Genomic DNA, 18745 nt, shown 5'->3' with positions numbered 1-18745 from the left:
AGCCACACATGGAAGAGAATAACTACCTTAATTTATAGCAGTTCGTGCTGCCAAAGGGACAGACTGCCTTTTAAAACTAAATCATATTGTGTCACTTTAACAATGGGAACAATTATGTGTTTTTTTAAATAGTTCAGCAAAACTTGAACATCTACATTCAGTTGGACGTCCCACTGTAGACTTACTGTGGAATAGAAACATTGGCTGAATTGCTGTTAACATTTCTGTAAATTCAACGGATTCAATAAGTCCACTCTAGTTGGGGCTACCAACTGGATTCCCAATAAGCTATCTCTGTAATTTTTCTTTCGCATTCATATATGCTGCCATTTTGGGGTTTTGACTAATTCCTCGAAAATGACTCCAGTGTTCAGTTTATAGCCTTTCACCTGAAAACTTTTATTATAGTCAGGGTAGGACAACTCATATTTCTTATCATTGCCATTTCCATGTGAGTCTGATCCTTGTCTGCCTTTTAATATTCATATTTACTCCACATGACTTTTTTTTTTAAAAAAACAACATTTAAAAAATTCAGTTTTTGTTTCTCTTGAGACACCATTTGTAAACTTGGTTCTAACTGATGGAGAAGTATTAAATTTAGTAATGTGAATGGTTCTTGATCTCAGCAGTCTGGCTAATTCATATTACGGCACGTCATTATCTTATCCCACTCTTTATACTGAGTAGCTTGTCAGTTCATGGAGCAGTGATTTCTTAAAAGCGTTAATTTCTTCCTGTTTTACTTCATCCCTCCAGTTATTTGCACCACAGTTTTTAAAACCTGAAGCTTTAGTTAAATTATAATACCATATATCTCTTCTGTTATCTGACTGGAGGATATCTCATGAATATCTCTAGTTCCCTTAATTGCTCTGCTACAGTGGCCTTTATGGAGTTCTGTGGCTATCCCACATATGGAATTCCAGTAAGAGAACTATGTGCATATTAAATAGAGGCCACATTTTCATGCCCATTAAAAATGCCCTAGAGTCGAGACTGAAAAATGTATTATTCATTTATTTCTTTCAGTCTGCTATGTCCTGATCTACAGGAGAGCAGACCGTGGCTCTTCTTGCAGTGGCTGCTTCCTGGTAAGACAGGACTGGGAGACTTTTACAATCCCTACATATTTCCAATCTATTAAATATATAGATATTGGAAATATGAATCATTTAAAAATGTATAACTCTAGGTTATGCATCCATAACTGTGATTTTGAATTCCAGCCAACATTCATTAGATGCTTAGGCATAATACCTGGTTATGCCAGTGTATGTTCTTTTGGGAATGTTACAGTGTTATCCACTATCTCCTTCTGCAACACTCTTGTGAAGGGTATACAACTGACATACATCTTGCCAATGGGCTTAATGGAACTCAGCCAAGATGTTCTAGAGGGCTACTAGCAGTGCTGTGGAACACCTTGAGTTTGGGCCCCAAAGTCTTCCTTGGGCTGCTGATTGGAGTTGGTTCTTGTATTGATGCATCCCCTCCCACATACAGGTCAAGTGAATTAAGATGATCTGAAAAAAGTACCTAAGAGCTCTTCTTAGTAGTATCTCCTGTTCCATTTCCAGGGTTAATGCAGTGGAATAGAATACTGAGGTGCTTTCCAGACTGCCCAAAAGGGCGGTCTGTAAAGCGCCCTCATTTGCTGCATGGAGGAGCCTCAGCAGCCAAACTGTGTGACTCCTCCATGCAGCAAAAAGAAGCCGCAAAAAGTGACTTATTTTTGAGGCGCGGTAATGATGGCGCAATGTGCCAATGGCGCACTTGCGGCGTCATTACCGCACCACAACATGCGGGTGCTAAGTGTCCGCTACGTCAAGATGGTGGCGCCCATGTAGAATGGGTCTGCCATTTTGTACATGTTCGGCACATACTAGGGTTGGGGGCGTCCGGAAAGGACGCCCCTTTCTAACCCTAGTACGTGCTGCGTACGTACTTTTGGCCCGTGTGGAACGGGCCTGAGTATGTTTCTGATAGGACTCTGGCAGTGGGGCCCAACCAATCCACTGTTTACACCAATCTGGTACCTTGTAGTATGAGAGAGTTGCTGTTGTGGCCTTTGCTGCAGTTTAGCACCAATTCTCTAGATAACCAGAGAAGGATATTACAGTTTCCAGTTTAGCTGGGGTCTAATAATACATGGGACCAACAGGATTCCATTAGGTTTTAGGTCTAAAAAAGGACATATAAATGATTCTTCTAGTTTGGTTGATTGCTTGTCTGCTTCCACTTTGTCAAGTGGACTGCTCAGCCCATAGCTTGGAAATGTTGTTTTTGGACAACAACTTCCAGAGTCCTCCAGTCCAAAAACAAAAACAAAAGTTTGGACTGAGATTCTAATTTTTAAATGGCATCCCCTCTGCCCCTGAAACCCGACTTACCAGGCATGTGCAACTGTAAGTGATGGGAGTCTCTTTTTTTGTTGGTTGGGGTGCAGCAGACTGATGTTTCCATTGCCTACCACGAGCAATCTCTGGTGCAACCATCACAAACAAGATCCAGGTCATAATTCCTCCTTTTAATGAATACTGCTCATGAGAGGAGGTGGAAAATCAGTTTACAGTACCCCAATCGACAGGAGAACAGATCCATGTTGGTCCCAGCAGCTACTGCTTTGTAAATCGGAATTAGCAGACTTTTATGATCTTTACATATTTCCTGCACTTATTGAACATGTAGGAATCAAGAATATGAATAGTTATAAATGTGTAACTCTAGGATACACATCTGTTACCCCGACCACAAATCCAAGTCACTGTTTCCAAGCTCTGGTGTCAGGTAGTATTTCTATGCCACCATCAGTAGGCCTGATAAATAAGGTATGTTTTTCTGCAATTCTGTAAACTTTTGCAAATAGCTTATCTGCACCCAGAAAACAACTTAAATGCAAAGATTTTGTTCTCTGGAGAGTATCTGTGGCAATCCCATCCAGAATACATGAACTGCAATTTAGACTGCCATACTATAGTGTAGCCTAGGAATTAAATGAAGTTTACTTCTGAGTAGATATGCATAGGAATGTTCTGCTGACTTTCAGTTTCAGGGGATCTGAATATGAAATAGCTAAGAAATGTGACATGGGATATTCTGAAAGTGCATTTGAATGTGGAATTTCTTTCTGTGGAGCCTTGACTTTTTCTTGATGGCAATGTGTTTTTTTGTCTTAACAAATGATATCATTTTGTTAAGACGTTTTGAAAAGGCATGCTGTGTTGAAACCAGTACAGCTTTAAGCACAATAAAAGTCATGAAGGTATGGGGTATTTTATGAAAATGTTTAATTCAACTGTTTCTTTGGAATGTAGTAGTCATTGTCTGGAAATTTAAATTACAATTCAATCCTATGTTTGCTTGTTTTTAATGCTACTCAGTGTCCGAGAATACAAACATCATTTAAAGTTAAGGCTTCGCTGTTCACTTTTGAAATAACAATTTAAAAGTGTCATATTGTCATAGAAAATAAAAAATTTCTGTAAAAAAATTTGCACAAAATTTCATGATGGTACAAAACATGAAGCAATAACATACTAGTAAAATGAAATCCTTTCACTACAGAAGATTTTTATAGGGTTTTTTTGTTTGATAAAGAAAAAAATATGTTATTTTACACTTTCAAAATTATGAAACAATCTAAAATAATATAAACTGAACAATTTGTAACACTGCCTTTACAAATTAATAACTTTATAAACATATAATTTTTAAATATATTTATCAGTGCAAGATAACTTCTTTTTTGTTAAAAGTTGCAGTATCACTTTTCCTTTGCTGAAGGGCAGTTTTGATTCAATTTCTGTTTGAAAAAAATAAGATCCCCAATGTTCTGTTCTGGTGTTCAACATTAACCACAGCTTTCCATAACTCACTGCTCTTGGATGTATTTGACTACAGTTCCCACAACTTCCAGCTAGATGGCAAGCTGAAGAGGGACACATAGGGGTAGTAGGCTTGGAGAGGGAGGCTGAAGTATAGCAATAGGTTTTCTTATTCTACCCATGGCATTTGCAGTCTGATGCACTCAGTGACGACTGGTGGCTTCCATGCTAGTAGAATAATGAATAATCTTTGAGGTTTATGGTGAACATTACAGGAGCTGTCAAAGGCACTGATCCCATTTTGGGGGTTAACCTTTGCACCTTGGAAATCTGTTTGAATGTCTGGATTAAAACCCAGAGAGGATTCACCAAACTGCTGGCATGGAAGAGACTAGCCATCAGGGAGCACATTAGCTTCAAATATCTGCACTGGCACACCTGCTAAATGCTAAGCTGCTATTCATGTCATACTCATGTGATGGTGTCATCCTGCCATCTTGCCATGGTGCCACAGCTAAAATGTCTCCACCACAGACATTTATTTGGCAAAACAGCAGATATTTTGAGATGGAGCCATAGGAAGAAAGGTTGGATGCATCAAGTTTTATTTATTTCTGTGGCGCTGGCATGCACTGAAGAAAATGGAGGACACAGGACCAATGCTGGGTGGACTAAAGTCCAACCCTTTTCTGTTCCAACTAGAGCAAAACAATTAGCTAAACCCAAATGAGTTTCAACAAATTGAAATGTGTGAATTGAAGTGTGAAGGGAGGCTTGGACAAGCCTAGTTAGGTTTCTAGGAAAGGAGCATTTGTTTTCTGACAGGGAGGTTAGGGAAAGATATGCTGGAGCTATTCACACTATCATGTTCTTTGCTGTCCCATGAGAGTTGTCTATGATAGTATGTGTATGTGTGTGTATACACACACACAACTTAAGATCCATACAACATTTTTTAAAAGCATTCTGCAGCCCCATGTACTTCCTTAGGCATAAGTCCTACTGAGCAGAGTGGAATTTGTTTCTGAGACTGTGGGGCCAGGGGCGTGGAACCTGTGAGCTTCAGATGTTCAATTACAGCTCTCTTCACCACTGAAAAGTCATCATGTTAAGACTGACAGGGGTTGGATTCCAGTATCATCATGTTAGATACCCTTGAACAGTGAACATGTCACCTCTGACTTCTTGCACTGAATAAGTGTCAAATAATAGTACATGTTGTACTCTCCTGGGCTGGCAGTAGTTCACACTTGCATATTAATCACCTGTTATGTTGTAGAAAAGAGTGATTATTAACATGTGTGAATGAGCCATAATAACACAAAGCTTTCATATGCTCAAGTATCAGCCCAAGCACAAGACTTCTTCCAAGGAACAGACTTTACTGGAAGTTATCTGGAGTTAAAGGATAAGCAATCCAATGGTCGAGTACATGCTTCGCATGCAAAAGGTCCCAGGGTAAATCTCGCACAACTCTAGTTTTAAAAGCATCTCCTATAATAGAGGCAAAAATGACCTCTTTGACACTTTGGAGAACTGCAGCCAGCCAGAATAGGCAACACTTCACCAGATGGACTCAGTTGAAATTGTCTCCACATGAACAAGTCCATTCTCATCATCAAGAAATATGTTTACCTATTGTTCCTAGATGTCTGCCAGGGCCATGTCTTCGTGTAAGGCAAGCCCCATGTCTCAAATGATATTTGCATGCTTTTAGGTTATGGATCTTAAGATGCCCACATGGTAACCATTGCTATGGCAAAGCTGATAATTATATAATGCAACTAGATATTACATGAAACAAGTGCAGTTGAAAATTATTTGGGCTTGATCTTCTCTTTGGGATAATTAACTAGTAGGTTGTTTCAGTAAGTGGAATTTGGATAATGCATTTAGGAATTACTCCTTCTCCTTTGTGGTAAATGTTTAGCTTTGAATTCTGCCATCTTTGGGCAATTGCTATAGTTGTTGCAAATCTGAGTTAAGTCTTGCAAACTTTTCAAAAGTTTAGTCTGACATGATACTTACCAACTCTCACCATGCAAGGGTATATTTCATCAAAAATATTCCCCACTACCAATAAACTGATGTGGCAAAATCCCCTTCTGATGACTCGACGTCTAGTTGTAATTTAAAATCTTAACTACCTCTTTTGGAGAATAATTTAATTCCTAAATGCATTGTGTCAGCTGCTGCTTCCTTTACATAGATACTTTTTTTTGGACAGTATCACGTAATCTGTTCCTGAAAAAGAAAGAGGGAAATACAAATGTTGTACACAGCATGATCTGTTTTTGAACCTGGCATGTACATTCTTGCCTTTAAAATGTTATGGGTTTTCAATCTGTCATATATTAACTCAGTTAGGATTAATGTGTCATATATTGAGTGATTGATTGATTTTTAGCTTATCCATTGCTGACCAAGCCAACACAGCACCACTGGTAGCAGCATCAGTGTAACCCGAATTAAGACGAAAGGGTCCTACACAAAGATAATCACCCTTACATTGGACAGTATGGCTAGTAGATGGCAAGAGACATTCTTTGTTTTGAGAAATCAAAAACAACCCTCTTTTGCTATCTATTAATATGAAAGCCTTGCACAGAATTAAAAGACTGATTTCATGGCTTACTAAAAGAAAAAGATACTTTCACTTTATGTTGTTAACAAGAAATCCAAAGTTCAACTTTGGAGTGTAAAGTTAAATCTCCCTTACTTAAAATAATAAGAAAAAAACTCAGGAAAACAAAACAAAACATAGTCTAATAAATCCATTTTTTTTGCCATTACCAGCGAATTAAAGCTGCATTTTCCTTTTCTTGACAATGGCAAATGTTTATGCAACAATCTACTTAGACAGAGCGAGAGAGAAAGAGAGAGAAAGAGAGAGAGAAAGAGAGAAGTGAGTGCTTATATTTGAAAATACATTCTATATGAAAGAACAATAAAAGGAGAAGGGGGAAAATATTGCAGCTTTGTACAAAAATGGTCCAGAAACATTAAATTGAAATACAGGAAGTGGAAGAATCAAGCCACCAAGTTGTCTAATTTCCTTAGCCCTTGCCTTCCCAAGGTTTACTTACTCTAAAATATACTTTCTTGTTAGTCAGTGAGCCCTTAGGGTAAGTAATAAGGACTTTAACTGGAGAGAGACAAAGGTGGAGTTAATGTTAACACAATGAGAAGCAGTACAAACAAAAAGGCACTTGAGAGGACACACACTAGCCAGTGCCAAGGACTTTTGCTTTGTTTTCTTACAATTAGAGGCAGTACACTTGGTTTGCCGGTTGTTTCTGGATGATGGCACGTATTTCTTGTATGGAATTCACAAGCACAAAGTTTAGTACAACATTGAGAAACACCAATAAAATTCTGACTGTATTGCTTGTTAAACAGAGCTGACACACTATACTAGTACTGATGCTACAGTACTTTTTTTGTTTTGTTTTCAAAAACACCCTAACCCTCCGTTGCCTATGCACAACACAAGCAATTATACACAAATACAGGTTCAGGAATCCACTAGGTTGCTGTTACTCTGATATTTTTTTCTGGGCACTGAGCTAAAGACAGCATGTCCACCAAAAGGACCCCCACCAAAATACACTTTGTGACAGCATCTTGGATTTTTGCACAGTTAAAAAAAAAAAAAAAAAAAAGAGAGAGAGAGAGAGAGAGAGAGAGAGAACAGACAGGATGAAGGATGGGGAGGAAGGAAACAAAACCAAGAAAGGAGGGAAAGGGGACGGGGGAGGAAGGACAGATAAAAATAAAAATAGGAAAGACCAAAAGAAACATCCCCTCTTAAGTCAATCATACTTGGTCTCAACACCAGCATTTGATTATTTCAAATCAAAACAGAAACAGAAATAGACTGTACATGATTCAGATTGTTTAACACAGATTGTTGTCCATGTTTTAGTACATCTGTTACACTCACTGAAGCTCCTGAGAAAAGCTTGGCTCAGCGTCCCCAACGCGGTTTTCAGCCTGTACAGTAAAAGAAGATCCACAGTTTCCCAGCATAAGCTAGTGATATGTCCTTCCATCTCAATTCTCCACAACCTCTTTAGCTATATTCTTTTCACGCCTCTGAATAAGTATTCTGTGCATTCAGTTTATCTTTTTTCAATTTCACGCCATCCACAAGTTCAAAATTGTAGTTCTCCAGTGCAGATAAGTTCCTATCTGACATTCCATTGTGCCAACAGGTGCAGTACAGAATGACTCCACAGATGGCCCCCAGAAGGACTCCCAGCGCACTCATGGCTATGATGGTGATGAGAATGGGGTCAAGAGTCTTCAGAACATTACCCGGCTTTCTGGAGATGTTATCATTGTAGGGCTCCCCATTTTCACGGTAATCAGGAGTAAATCCTACAGTAGAACAAAGAGGGACAGCTATAATGCTGAGCAAATACACACAGGGAAGAAAGAAAAGCAGGCAGACAATCTTTGGAAGTACTTTGGGCCCCATGGAGACAGCAGAAAATATAGACAGGGCTGGAATTGGAGAACTGTCTGGCTTATGGAAAGACAATTTATTTCAGAAATACTTTTTTATTGCTTAAAACAAATCAATATACCAAGGAATACAAGTCTGTTTTCCTAAACTGTCTGTCATGTCTCAATGTTTTTTATATAAGCTCAACTGTGTTTGGGAACTGGTTAAATCAGCAGGGTCTTTAAAATCAAACCAACAATAGACATGTGTACTGGCAGGGGAATTGCTGACTATCCTGAGATCATGTGGCTTATAGATATGTTTTTTCCTATATAAATCTTTGCTTGTATGATTATATAATGAACAGGAGGGCCAGATAAACCTCAGAATGCTACTGCAGGATAAAGGGATAAAGATTAGGTCCTTATTTTTTCCTAAAGCAGCAGTGGGCAGGCACACTATGATGGATATTTTCAGTTCCTCTTAACCCTCAACGAGGCATACAACCACCAGCTTTTGGGAATCAGAAATAACATTCTGGGAATGTTAATTAAACAGTACAAACTAGGGCAATTCAGTTGTTTGAGATGCAAAGTGATCTTGTAGCACCTTTGTGACCAACTAAGCAAACGACTTTGTAGGATAAGCTTTCATAGCTGCAACTTCTTTTGCTCAGTTAGTCTCAAAGATGCTACAAGATCTCTGTGCATGCTGATATTCCTGACCCATGTGGCAGCTCCTGTCTGTATTGCTGTGCTGCTGGCTGGTTACTGTATAATCCTAATGGCTTTATCAATTGTAGTGTCTTCTGATAAGTTCCTATGTCAACTTTCAAATGCTGGTTTTACATTGAGGTTTGGAAAATTAATGAACTGTTTTTACCCCTATGAACCGATGTGGACAGTGTGGGTCTGCAGAGGGTCTCATAGCTCTGTCTTCCACTGTCATCTGACATGCAGCTGCTGGGTATGTGAGGCAGGTCTTTCTTTATCCAACTAAGGCGAGTTCCACACCGCCAAAAAGTCCTTTCCAGACGCCCCTAACCCTAGTACGTGCCGAGCATGTACAAAATGGCGGCGCTGATTCTACATGGGTGCTGCCATTTTGACGTTGTGGACACTTAGTGTCTGCACATCGTGGCATGGAAATGACGCCGCAAGTGCGCCATTGGCGCCTTGCAGTGTCATTACCGAGCTGCAAAAAAGAAGCCGCTTTTTGCGGCTTCTTTTTCCTGTGCCGGGGAACTGCGCGGTTTGTCCGCTGCGGTTCCCTGGCGCAGCCAACACGGGCGCTGGCAGAGCACCCTTTTTGGGCATTCTGTAAAGCGCCTAAGAATCCTCTGTTGTGGAAGATCTAGCTGTTTCCTCTCTATGCCTTCATACTTTCATTAACATCAGCATTGTTCAGGGATGATTTTTAGTAAAGCATCATTGGATACTTGAACATCTGTGAATTTTATTACTGTTGCTGCTTTCAATGGGTATTTGTATGACTTATGTTGTTTTACTGCTTCAATACTTTACAATATATATATATTTACAATACTTTACAATACTTCTTTACAATACTTCTGAACCTGGACTTACTAAATGGCTTTATATTAATTACCTATTTTGGGGTGGAAAGGTAGGTACAAGTATTTCTAACAATAACTAAATAAATGTTGTGGTATTTAAAATGGCTTTCTAGAACAAAGTCTTTCTAGACCCAATGGCTTTCTAGAACCAAGAATGGCTTTCTAGAACCAAGGTTTATTGAACCAAGGGATCAGCTATGTTTTTTATCCATGCACGTTGCCTTATTTATTCATTAAAATACATTCACAGACACAGAAATTTCTTCAAAAATTATTCCAGATTCTGTTACCCATCAGAAATGAAACAAAGTGAAAAAGAAATAAAAGACCACACCACAAAATCAACAAATCAAAACACCTCTCAGGGTAAAGTAATTCATGCCATTTAAGCAGATTAATATAAAGCCATTTAGTAAGTCCAGGTTCAGATCTGGGGCTTCAGTAATGAATTTCTACATTGTGTATGGTCAGGACCTAAAGACAGTCATGTGTATAATACAAGACCTTCCACATGTGAACCAGAATCTCTCCAGTGTTTTTTTTTTAAATGATGGAAGTTAGTCTTGGAGGTTTTGCCTGAACTTACTTTGTTAGGTAGCTGAAAGGAAGAGGATATAAAATGGTTGGACACAAAATTCTCCCTACATATTTTGAGTCAATTTAGAGGCAACAAACCAGATTCCTCCCTTGTGGACAACAATATTAATTCTGAACAACCAACCAACCAACCAATCAGCCAACCAATAACAACAAACCCAATACCTTTGTTTCCATGCACCTTTGAGGTCTGGGTTCTTTTGGAATTTCTTTAGACACAAATTTTATTCCCTTAGTGTTGTTTACTACAGAATAACACTATTGAACTAAAACTATTGGAATGAGCTCCCAGCTCAGCTGCAAGGAAAACAAGCCCTTGTTTTGCCTCTCTATACAATGTGTTCTGCTCTTGTTATTGTTGATTTCCCCAGACAGTGTTTGGAACATGACAATTCAGTAAAATCAGTATACACAGCAAGTAATGATGCCTCTCTCAACACCACCTGCTGCCACGTCCTCAAAGAAAACCAAACACTCTTCTATGCAGTTTGTCTGTCGCCAGGCTTAACATCTTTTAAAGAGATTTTATATATTTTAAAAACATGTATAAAACTTTAAAATGTTTGTACACTAGTAAATGAACTCTGCATATGTTTATATAGAAGAGCCATTACTGCAATGAAGATTAAGATAAATTAATATGATGCACAAATTCATATGACAATCAAAGAAGTTTTAAACTAAAGAAGCATTTTACCTGTTTGATTAATATCTGGCTCTACTTCAACTATTTCATTTCCTGCATCGTTTGACTCTAGCAAGCAAAGAGAATTGACATTGATTATTAGGGTGACAAATACTGATTGGCTCTCATGCTGGCAATAATGGTATTTAGAAATTTTCTCCTGTCTTGGAGCATGATTATGTCAGCTTGACATAACTGTTCATTAACCTGGTCTCCCAAAATTAGCAAAGAAGAAAAGAAGGATTAAAAGTCCTCCCTCCACCCCATCTTGGCTCAGTTTTAGTTATCAGCAGGGAGTTTCTGTCTATGGAAAATGAAAATCAGTTGGTAAAATTAGCATATTTCTTTCAATCTATTCATAATCTCGAAGCCCAGTACCATAAAGCCCCTTAATCATACACCAGCAGCCCTTAGTTGCCTAAAATAAAATAAAAATGGCTTGTCGTGTCCAAAAAAGAGAACAAGACAGACCTGGGGTTTCAATTGTAAAATATACATCCTTTGATCACAATCCTACATAAATTATTACACACAAGTGAGCTTAATTGTGGAATCAGCTTGTAGAGTCTAGAATGTAAACTGACATGAAACAAAATACTTCCTATCTCTATTTAAGTATCTCTTATAAATAACTATTTTCCCCATAGGATTTAATATTATGCCATATTTCTAGTATCACACATTTTGTGAGCAGAACAAGATGCAAGGATGGCAGACTGGTACCTAAAAAACAACAACCCTGTATTTATTGTCTATGTTTTAGTCAATTAGGTTACAGTTCTGTGGTCACTGGAGAATGTTCCAGGGTTCAAATCCTTGCTCAGGCATGGAAACCCACTGGGTGACCCTGGGCAAGTCACAAACACTCAGCTTCAGACCCTCTCTGACCAAATCTTACCAAGAAAACCCTGTGATAGGTTTGCCTTTAGGTTGCCATAATTTAGAAATGACTTGAAAGCTAACAACAACATCCTAGATTCAATACATTGTATCTTCACCTCTACCAAGTAGCAACTGAATTCTCTCTGCCTGAAAGCCTGGAGAGCTGCTGCCACTCAGAGTAGACACTACTAGGCTACATAGATAAAGATGATGATTACTATACTGTAAGTTGTATTACTGATGCTCCACTTTATGAACTCTGGAGCATACCTCACGGACCACAGAACTACAGCCTAATTGCCTTTGTGGCCTTTAAGCCAATGATCACACAAGTTTTCAGAAGAATGACAAGAATTATATGGTCAAATTCCAGCACAGCCATGAAGTTCACAAATAGCCCCAACCTATGCAGAGCCAAGTGTGACTCACTCTATGAAAACTGGCTAACTTTTCACAGCACTGAGGCCTGAAATACACTAACCAAAAGCATCAACTTCAGGCCAATCCGGGAGTGTGGCATACAGATGACACATGTCCCTGGATCGGACTGAAGCTGCACTGCAGCCACCTAAGGCAGTCCGGGGCTTCCAGCAAAAGGAATGCAAAACATTCTTGCTGGTGGCACTTTCTGGACTGTGGCGACTGCTGGCTGCAAGAGTATGGTATATGGTCATTGTGATCCTGCACCAAGTGGGGAATGAGGCCTGGAGTGGCCAGAGTCTGTGCCAAGCTGCCAGTCTGCTTCACCCCGATTCATCAGTGGTCTAATTTCAAAAGGCTAAAGTGTGATGAATGTTATAAAGCAGTTTGCATACTTGGGGTGGTGGTGGTGGTGGTGGAAAGTAGGACCCTTGTACAGTGGTACCCCGGGATACGAAATACCCACGTTACGAAATTTCCGGGATACGAAAAAATCCCATAGGAAATAACTGTTCCAGGTTACGAAGGTTTTTTTGGGTTACGAAAAAATTTTTGGTGCTTTTCGGCGCTATTTCACACGAAATCGCGGCTTTTCCCCATTAGCGCCTATGGGTTTTCGGCTTGCGAAGGCTTTTCGGGTTACGAAAGCGGCGGCGGAACGAATTAATTTCGTAACCCGAGGGAGCACTGTATCTGTTATGAAGCTGCCATAGCAAGAATTCATAGTGTTCCACATGAAATGTTTCACAACAAGTTACTTACTTCGGCATTCCTCCTGGGCTATGTGGCTGTCAAAGTTAATGTCATCAACTGCAATTCCTCCAGTTCCTTTCCCTATTTCTCCTTCCACCATCACCTGGTAAAAACATTGTGTTTGTTTGATGTAGAAAACCAGAGGTTAAGCATTCCTATTCTTTGACAAGCATATCAATGGAGGGCAAAAAGTGATACTATTTGTTTGTCAGTTGTCAAGACTAGGTATGTCTTACCCTTTTTTCACATTTTCTAAAGTTCTAAAAAAATGACCATATGAATAATTAAGTTAGAACTGACGTGAGGCGTTATTTGTAAAACAGACTGGCCTTCTTATCTGCACGGCTATGAAATATGAAAATATTTGAACAAAACATGCAACTTCCAAATTATCTAGACAAACTGGCCTTGGACATTTGCACATGGTCAAGAACAAATCCCCTCTGATTTTCCCTCATGATATCATGTTTATGTTATTATCTGATCATTTTTAACGAGAAAGAGGAATTAGTAGAAAAATGCTATGAGCATGTTGATCTATATACATTTGATCTACAAACCTCCCTGAAGCAAAAGCTGCTTTCAGTTTCACAAATACAAATACTCCAAGGCTGTTAAGAGCCTATCTGCTGTGGGAGATGCTACTGTCTTCTTCAGAGCAGCTGACTCTGTAATTGAGCTGGGTGCTGATAATGAGTGCCAACCAAAAACATCTTTCACTTCACATGTGTGGGGGAGGGGGCTTAATTCCTCTAACAGTATTTAAACAGTATTTAAATTTATTGTATTGTTCTTATGTTTTTGTGCTTCACTCTCTTTCAAAATATGAAAACTTGATGGAAGGATGATATGAAAGTTTTTGCAATTAATCATTTAATCAACCAGTAAATAATATGGAAGGAGAAATCATTCCTTTTAGAGAAGAAAAATGTGATGCAAGAAAAGCTTACATTTCTGCACACATTAGCAGAACAGGTGACTCTGAATCCATCAAAGCTTACAATCTGTAAAAACTGAGTGTTTTGTTATTGAGCAGTTCATACAAATTTGCCCTCCTTTACATCTGTAAGTGTACAAATGCAGACAGCTGCTAAGTCTTGGTTATACCAATATGAGCCCTGTACTGTGTTGAGCCATTGACCCACTTTAGCAAGGACTTCTATACTGGCTGGCAGTAGATCTTCAATGTTATAAGCAGAAGTTCTTCACCCTGAGATCATTTTAAATCAGGGATGGGCAACTTGTAACTGTCAACCTAATTTCAAAAGCTTTCTATATGTGATCAATTCAGACATCGATCAAGAATGTTCTATCATTCACACATAACATTTTGTGTGGGGAGGAAGAGAAAGTGAGAGAAGGGCAGGGTGAGAAAAGGAGTGGTGGAAAGAAAGTGACAGTTCAGTTTTGGAATATGGGCTTTATGTGGAGAAGGTCCCAGATTCAGTCCATGCAATCTTTGCTTCAGAGATTCTGAGGATTCAGTCAGAAACTGTGCACATGCACATAAAGCATGTGTTATACACCTCTGAGCAAAGGCTCAGTCATACCTACAAATCTTTACTTACCTGATAATGTTTCACAGATTTATGAAGAAGGACTCGCCCTTCTTTCCAGCAGTTTCCTTGATTTCCACTAAGCATCCACAAGACCTGATCATACTCTTTAAGTGTATGGTATCGCAGTTTGATTCTTAATGTGCCAACGTGCGGCCCCGACATATGATACCAAAAAGTCATGCAGAGTGCAGAGTTCTGTGGGTTGATGATGGGGCTGATGAGCCGTGCAACTTTGCCTTTCTGGTTTTCATCAGCTTGTGAATAAATGAAATTGCCATCTCCTGCTGTGACAAAAATACTGCATTAGAAATAATGCCCCACTTTTGGTTCCCTTAAGCGTGATAAAGCTCAAACACTCCAAAACTGATCTGACCTTATCTAAAGATTTGCTACAGAATTGTAAGCCTGCAAAAAGGCTTGAAGGTCACCTTGTAGTGTGCTCTCTCCCCTTCTCCCCTTCCCAGCAAAGTCAACATTTTAGTTCATGAACATTCCTGATATATCATCCCATACAGGAGAAGGATAAGGGACACTGAAAAATTCAAGGGACAGTATTGGTAGAAATGGTAAAGTGCACCGTGTCAGGTGACCACACAAGCTACAGTAGGGTTTGACAACCTAGTACCCTCCTGATGTTTGAAATACAATGCCATCATGCTTTGATTTCAGTGGCTGACAAAAGGCCCTCCCATCTGTACCAACTGCCATTTCTCTGGCCTCTGAGAGAGAGAATAGCAGTTAGTGTTTGCTGGACTTAATTCTCTCCCCTTTTTGTGTATTTACACAATTGTATAGACTGTAAGCCTGCGGTCAGGAAATTATAAAATCACCAATTTGTATTATGTTCTGGAAGCCTTTATTTTGGCTGAAGGGTGGGGTATAAATGTTCTCAATAAATACATCAATTCCCATTAGCCTCAGTTAGTACAGTCGGTGGTATAGGATTATCAAGGTCGTAATACAAAATATCTAGATGGCACAAGGTTGCCTGTCCCTGAATGAAAGAGTTATTTACTAAAACAACTTCCAACAGGCAGGAATCAAGTAGACCAAAGAACTGGGTGACTTCCTTGAAAATATCCTAGAATCAGTCCAGATATTTGGAAGGAATCATGGTAACCATGAAGTACTATCTCTGAAAATATATAGGAGAACTGCATATTTGTATCCCATTCTACTGTATAACTTTCATAAAAAACTAATCTGTCAAGGCAAAGTCTTCCCCCTGATGTGCCAGTTTTTGGAGAAATCTTGGGCATTCATGCAATCTCCCATGGACATACTGCTATCTCCCCAAATATGTGAACAGTGTTTCTCCAAGGGCTGCAGTGCAACTAATCACCCCTCCTCCTAAGCCAGTTCATTTCACCCTATTTCCCCATACATCTGAGGCTTTAAAAATTAATGCAAAATTGCAGCATATTTTATATGTATTTAATCATCTGAAACAACCTCTACATTTTAATATGAAGTTTATGGAAAACCACTGGGTGACTTTGGGCAAATCACACTCTCTCATTCTCTGATGATGGTACTGTAATGGCAAAGTCCTTCTGAAGAAACTTGACTAGAAAACCCTATGATAGGTTCACCTTAGGAAATGACTTGAAGGCACACAACAGCAACAACAACAAAGTAAAACACCCTCCTTCCAGTCCATCTGATACCATCCAGCCCCAGAGGGAGAGAGGCAGGCCAGCTCCGTTGAGCCTAGCCTAGAGTAAGAAGAAGGGCCCTCCCTCCAGTCTATCTGCCATGGTCCAGGCTTTAGGGGGAGATAAAAACTGCTGGAATTATTCCCCTTCCACTTCCCCATTGCCATTCTTGTGTCATGTCTTTTTAGATTGTAAGCCTGAGGGCAGGGAAATGTCCAATTAACTAATTAATCTCTGTAAAGTGCCATGTAAATTTATGGTGCTATATAAATAAACAGTAACAACAAAGGAAGTGAGAATCAGTGAATTTGCTTCCAAATAAACAAACTTTTCAAGCATCCCCAGATGAGAACCTCTACAGTTTGGTGAGAGAACCAATTCCTTTATGCTTTTAAATTTTGTATTGCATCAGAACATATGATGGCCATGCCTTCTCCCACCATTCCCAACTCAGTATAGATTCCAGCTTTTTCTCCCTCAACTGCTATGTAAAGCACTGGATTCTTGCTTGTCATAGCAGGTGAAGGAGAGGAGCAAACAGAGTTAGGGAATGAATGGGTGGCAAAGGTGGATGGCTCCTGGATATATACTAGGTTGGGAACCCCAATGACCTTTCATGCCCATTTTTGCAGTCATAACTAATGCTAATGTTAGCTGTATGAAAGCTGTAAGTGAAGAGTGAATGTTTCAAAGGATTAAAGAAGCGTTACTCCTGGATCTCAGATGACCATGCCAACTCAGTTTACCCATTCACAATTCTATAATAATTACAAACAGTGCTTTTGCATTTAATTAATTAAGCTCCACTTTTCTAACTAAAATATCCAAAGTGCCCCTTAAAACGCTGGCAAAATGAGTCTTGAGCACTGCCAAGAATGTCACAGCAGAAAAGAAGGAACAAGACTCACAGTTCTTCCATGAAAACATTTCCAGATTATAGCTCCTGGAATGTGAAAAGGCACCTGAAACTCTAAAGCTCAGTGATAACAAAACCTCATTTAAGAAATGTCATTTTCTTTCCAGCCCTTCAGTAAGAGGACAAGTTGTGCTTGTCTCTAGACACTCATGGCAAAGTTCAAATATTTTTCATTTCAAGAATATTATTGCAGCGCTGGGTCAGGAACTCTGCCTTCTTTGTCTTAATTAGAGCTCAACTTATGCATGCCTTTTAGATTTTGTCAGTCCTTGGCTAACATGGCTTTTAACCTCCCTTCAATGTCAGATCTTACTGAGTCATTTCATTTTACTTTGCATGATTTTCCCCATTATTATAGCCTTCATTTCAGCTAACTGCCTTTCACTTAATTTGATGCCATTTATTTGTACAGTGCCATTTATAGTCAAAGTATTTTAAGTTTTTTCCCCTACCCCTTAAAACTAAATGTACTTGTCTTCAGACTCAATTGAAAGTGTCTCTAAATTTAAGGAGCCCAATTTTGTCTAATTTCCTTGTCATTCTCATTAAATAATGAAGTGAGGGGGGTGCTCTGAAAATGGAAATGGGAGGTCATTGCCAGCATCTTTGACTCATCTGCATAATGAAAAAGAGAACAATAATTGGGAGGCACGGAGGTCATAAAATGCCCTTTGCTCACTGGGCTTTGAGTGTGTCACTGAAAAACAAGCAGGAAGCATGTGATGGCTGGAGATCTTATTAAAGCAGGAAGCCTGCAAAGGGGCTCCTAAAAGGATCATTGAAATGAGCATTAAGTGTTGTTGGCAAAAGCTTGGGGAGGTACACACTTCAGGTAAAAAAAAAAGGGAAAACCTGGCCATAATTCTGCTGAAGGTTTTGAAACAGCACTGCCTTTTTCATCACTGTGAAATTTAGTAACATAAAATACCACTTCTAAGCAGGTCTTTTGATTTTAAACACAATGCCCCTTTTTACTCTCCCTTCCCTCCCATTGCAACCTTAGCTCGGATGTGAGCCCTACTTTACCTGTGTGGTCTTGAATGGGTCCGGTTTTGCTGGTAAGCACAGCCCACCTCAGGTCCAGTTGGCTATCATGCTCCCAACGGCAGATTGTCTTCTGAGAACTGTAGCCAAATCCACAGTTGAAACCATATGCTGGGAGTTCTTCAGTGACAGGGTGGGAGGATTGGTAGGGTGGGAAGAAGAGAGAGAATGAAAAATATACATACTGGAAAATTATAACTTCAATTGTTTCAAAGCATTTCAAATATTCTGATAAAACCTATTCCCTGAAGTGTCAATGGGATCAAGATGTTTTGGGATAACACTTGTCTAGATCTTGTACCATTTGCTGAACATAACAGCAAAAATGGGTTACTTTCAGGTGAACAAACCTGCAACAAAGATCTAACTCTTGTTCACATACTT

At 39.3% G+C, this 18745-nt stretch overlaps 1 protein-coding gene across 3 annotated transcripts in view; it reads right to left on the bottom strand.

The window, feature by feature from the left end:
* Positions 1-3273: 3273 nt before the first annotated feature.
* Positions 3274-18745, bottom strand: part of NRP1 (neuropilin 1) — a 168995-nt gene continuing 153523 nt past the window's right edge. For 2 of the 3 annotated variants that reach the window (XM_042474180.1, XM_042474181.1), the window contains exons 13-17: positions 18344-18481; positions 14756-15027; positions 13197-13290; positions 11145-11201; positions 3274-8207 (exon numbers count right to left, since the gene is read on the bottom strand). In XM_042474180.1, the coding sequence (XP_042330114.1) occupies positions 7915-8207; positions 11145-11201; positions 13197-13290; positions 14756-15027; positions 18344-18481 (854 nt within the window). In that variant the 3' untranslated portion in view covers positions 3274-7914. The other variant, XR_006104564.1, reaches the window with a different exon arrangement.

The sequence above is a fragment of the Sceloporus undulatus genome, chromosome 6, assembly GCF_019175285.1.
Source record: "Sceloporus undulatus isolate JIND9_A2432 ecotype Alabama chromosome 6, SceUnd_v1.1, whole genome shotgun sequence".
Lineage (NCBI taxonomy): Eukaryota > Metazoa > Chordata > Lepidosauria > Squamata > Phrynosomatidae > Sceloporus > Sceloporus undulatus.
This window is presented reverse-complemented; position numbering and strand designations above follow the sequence as displayed.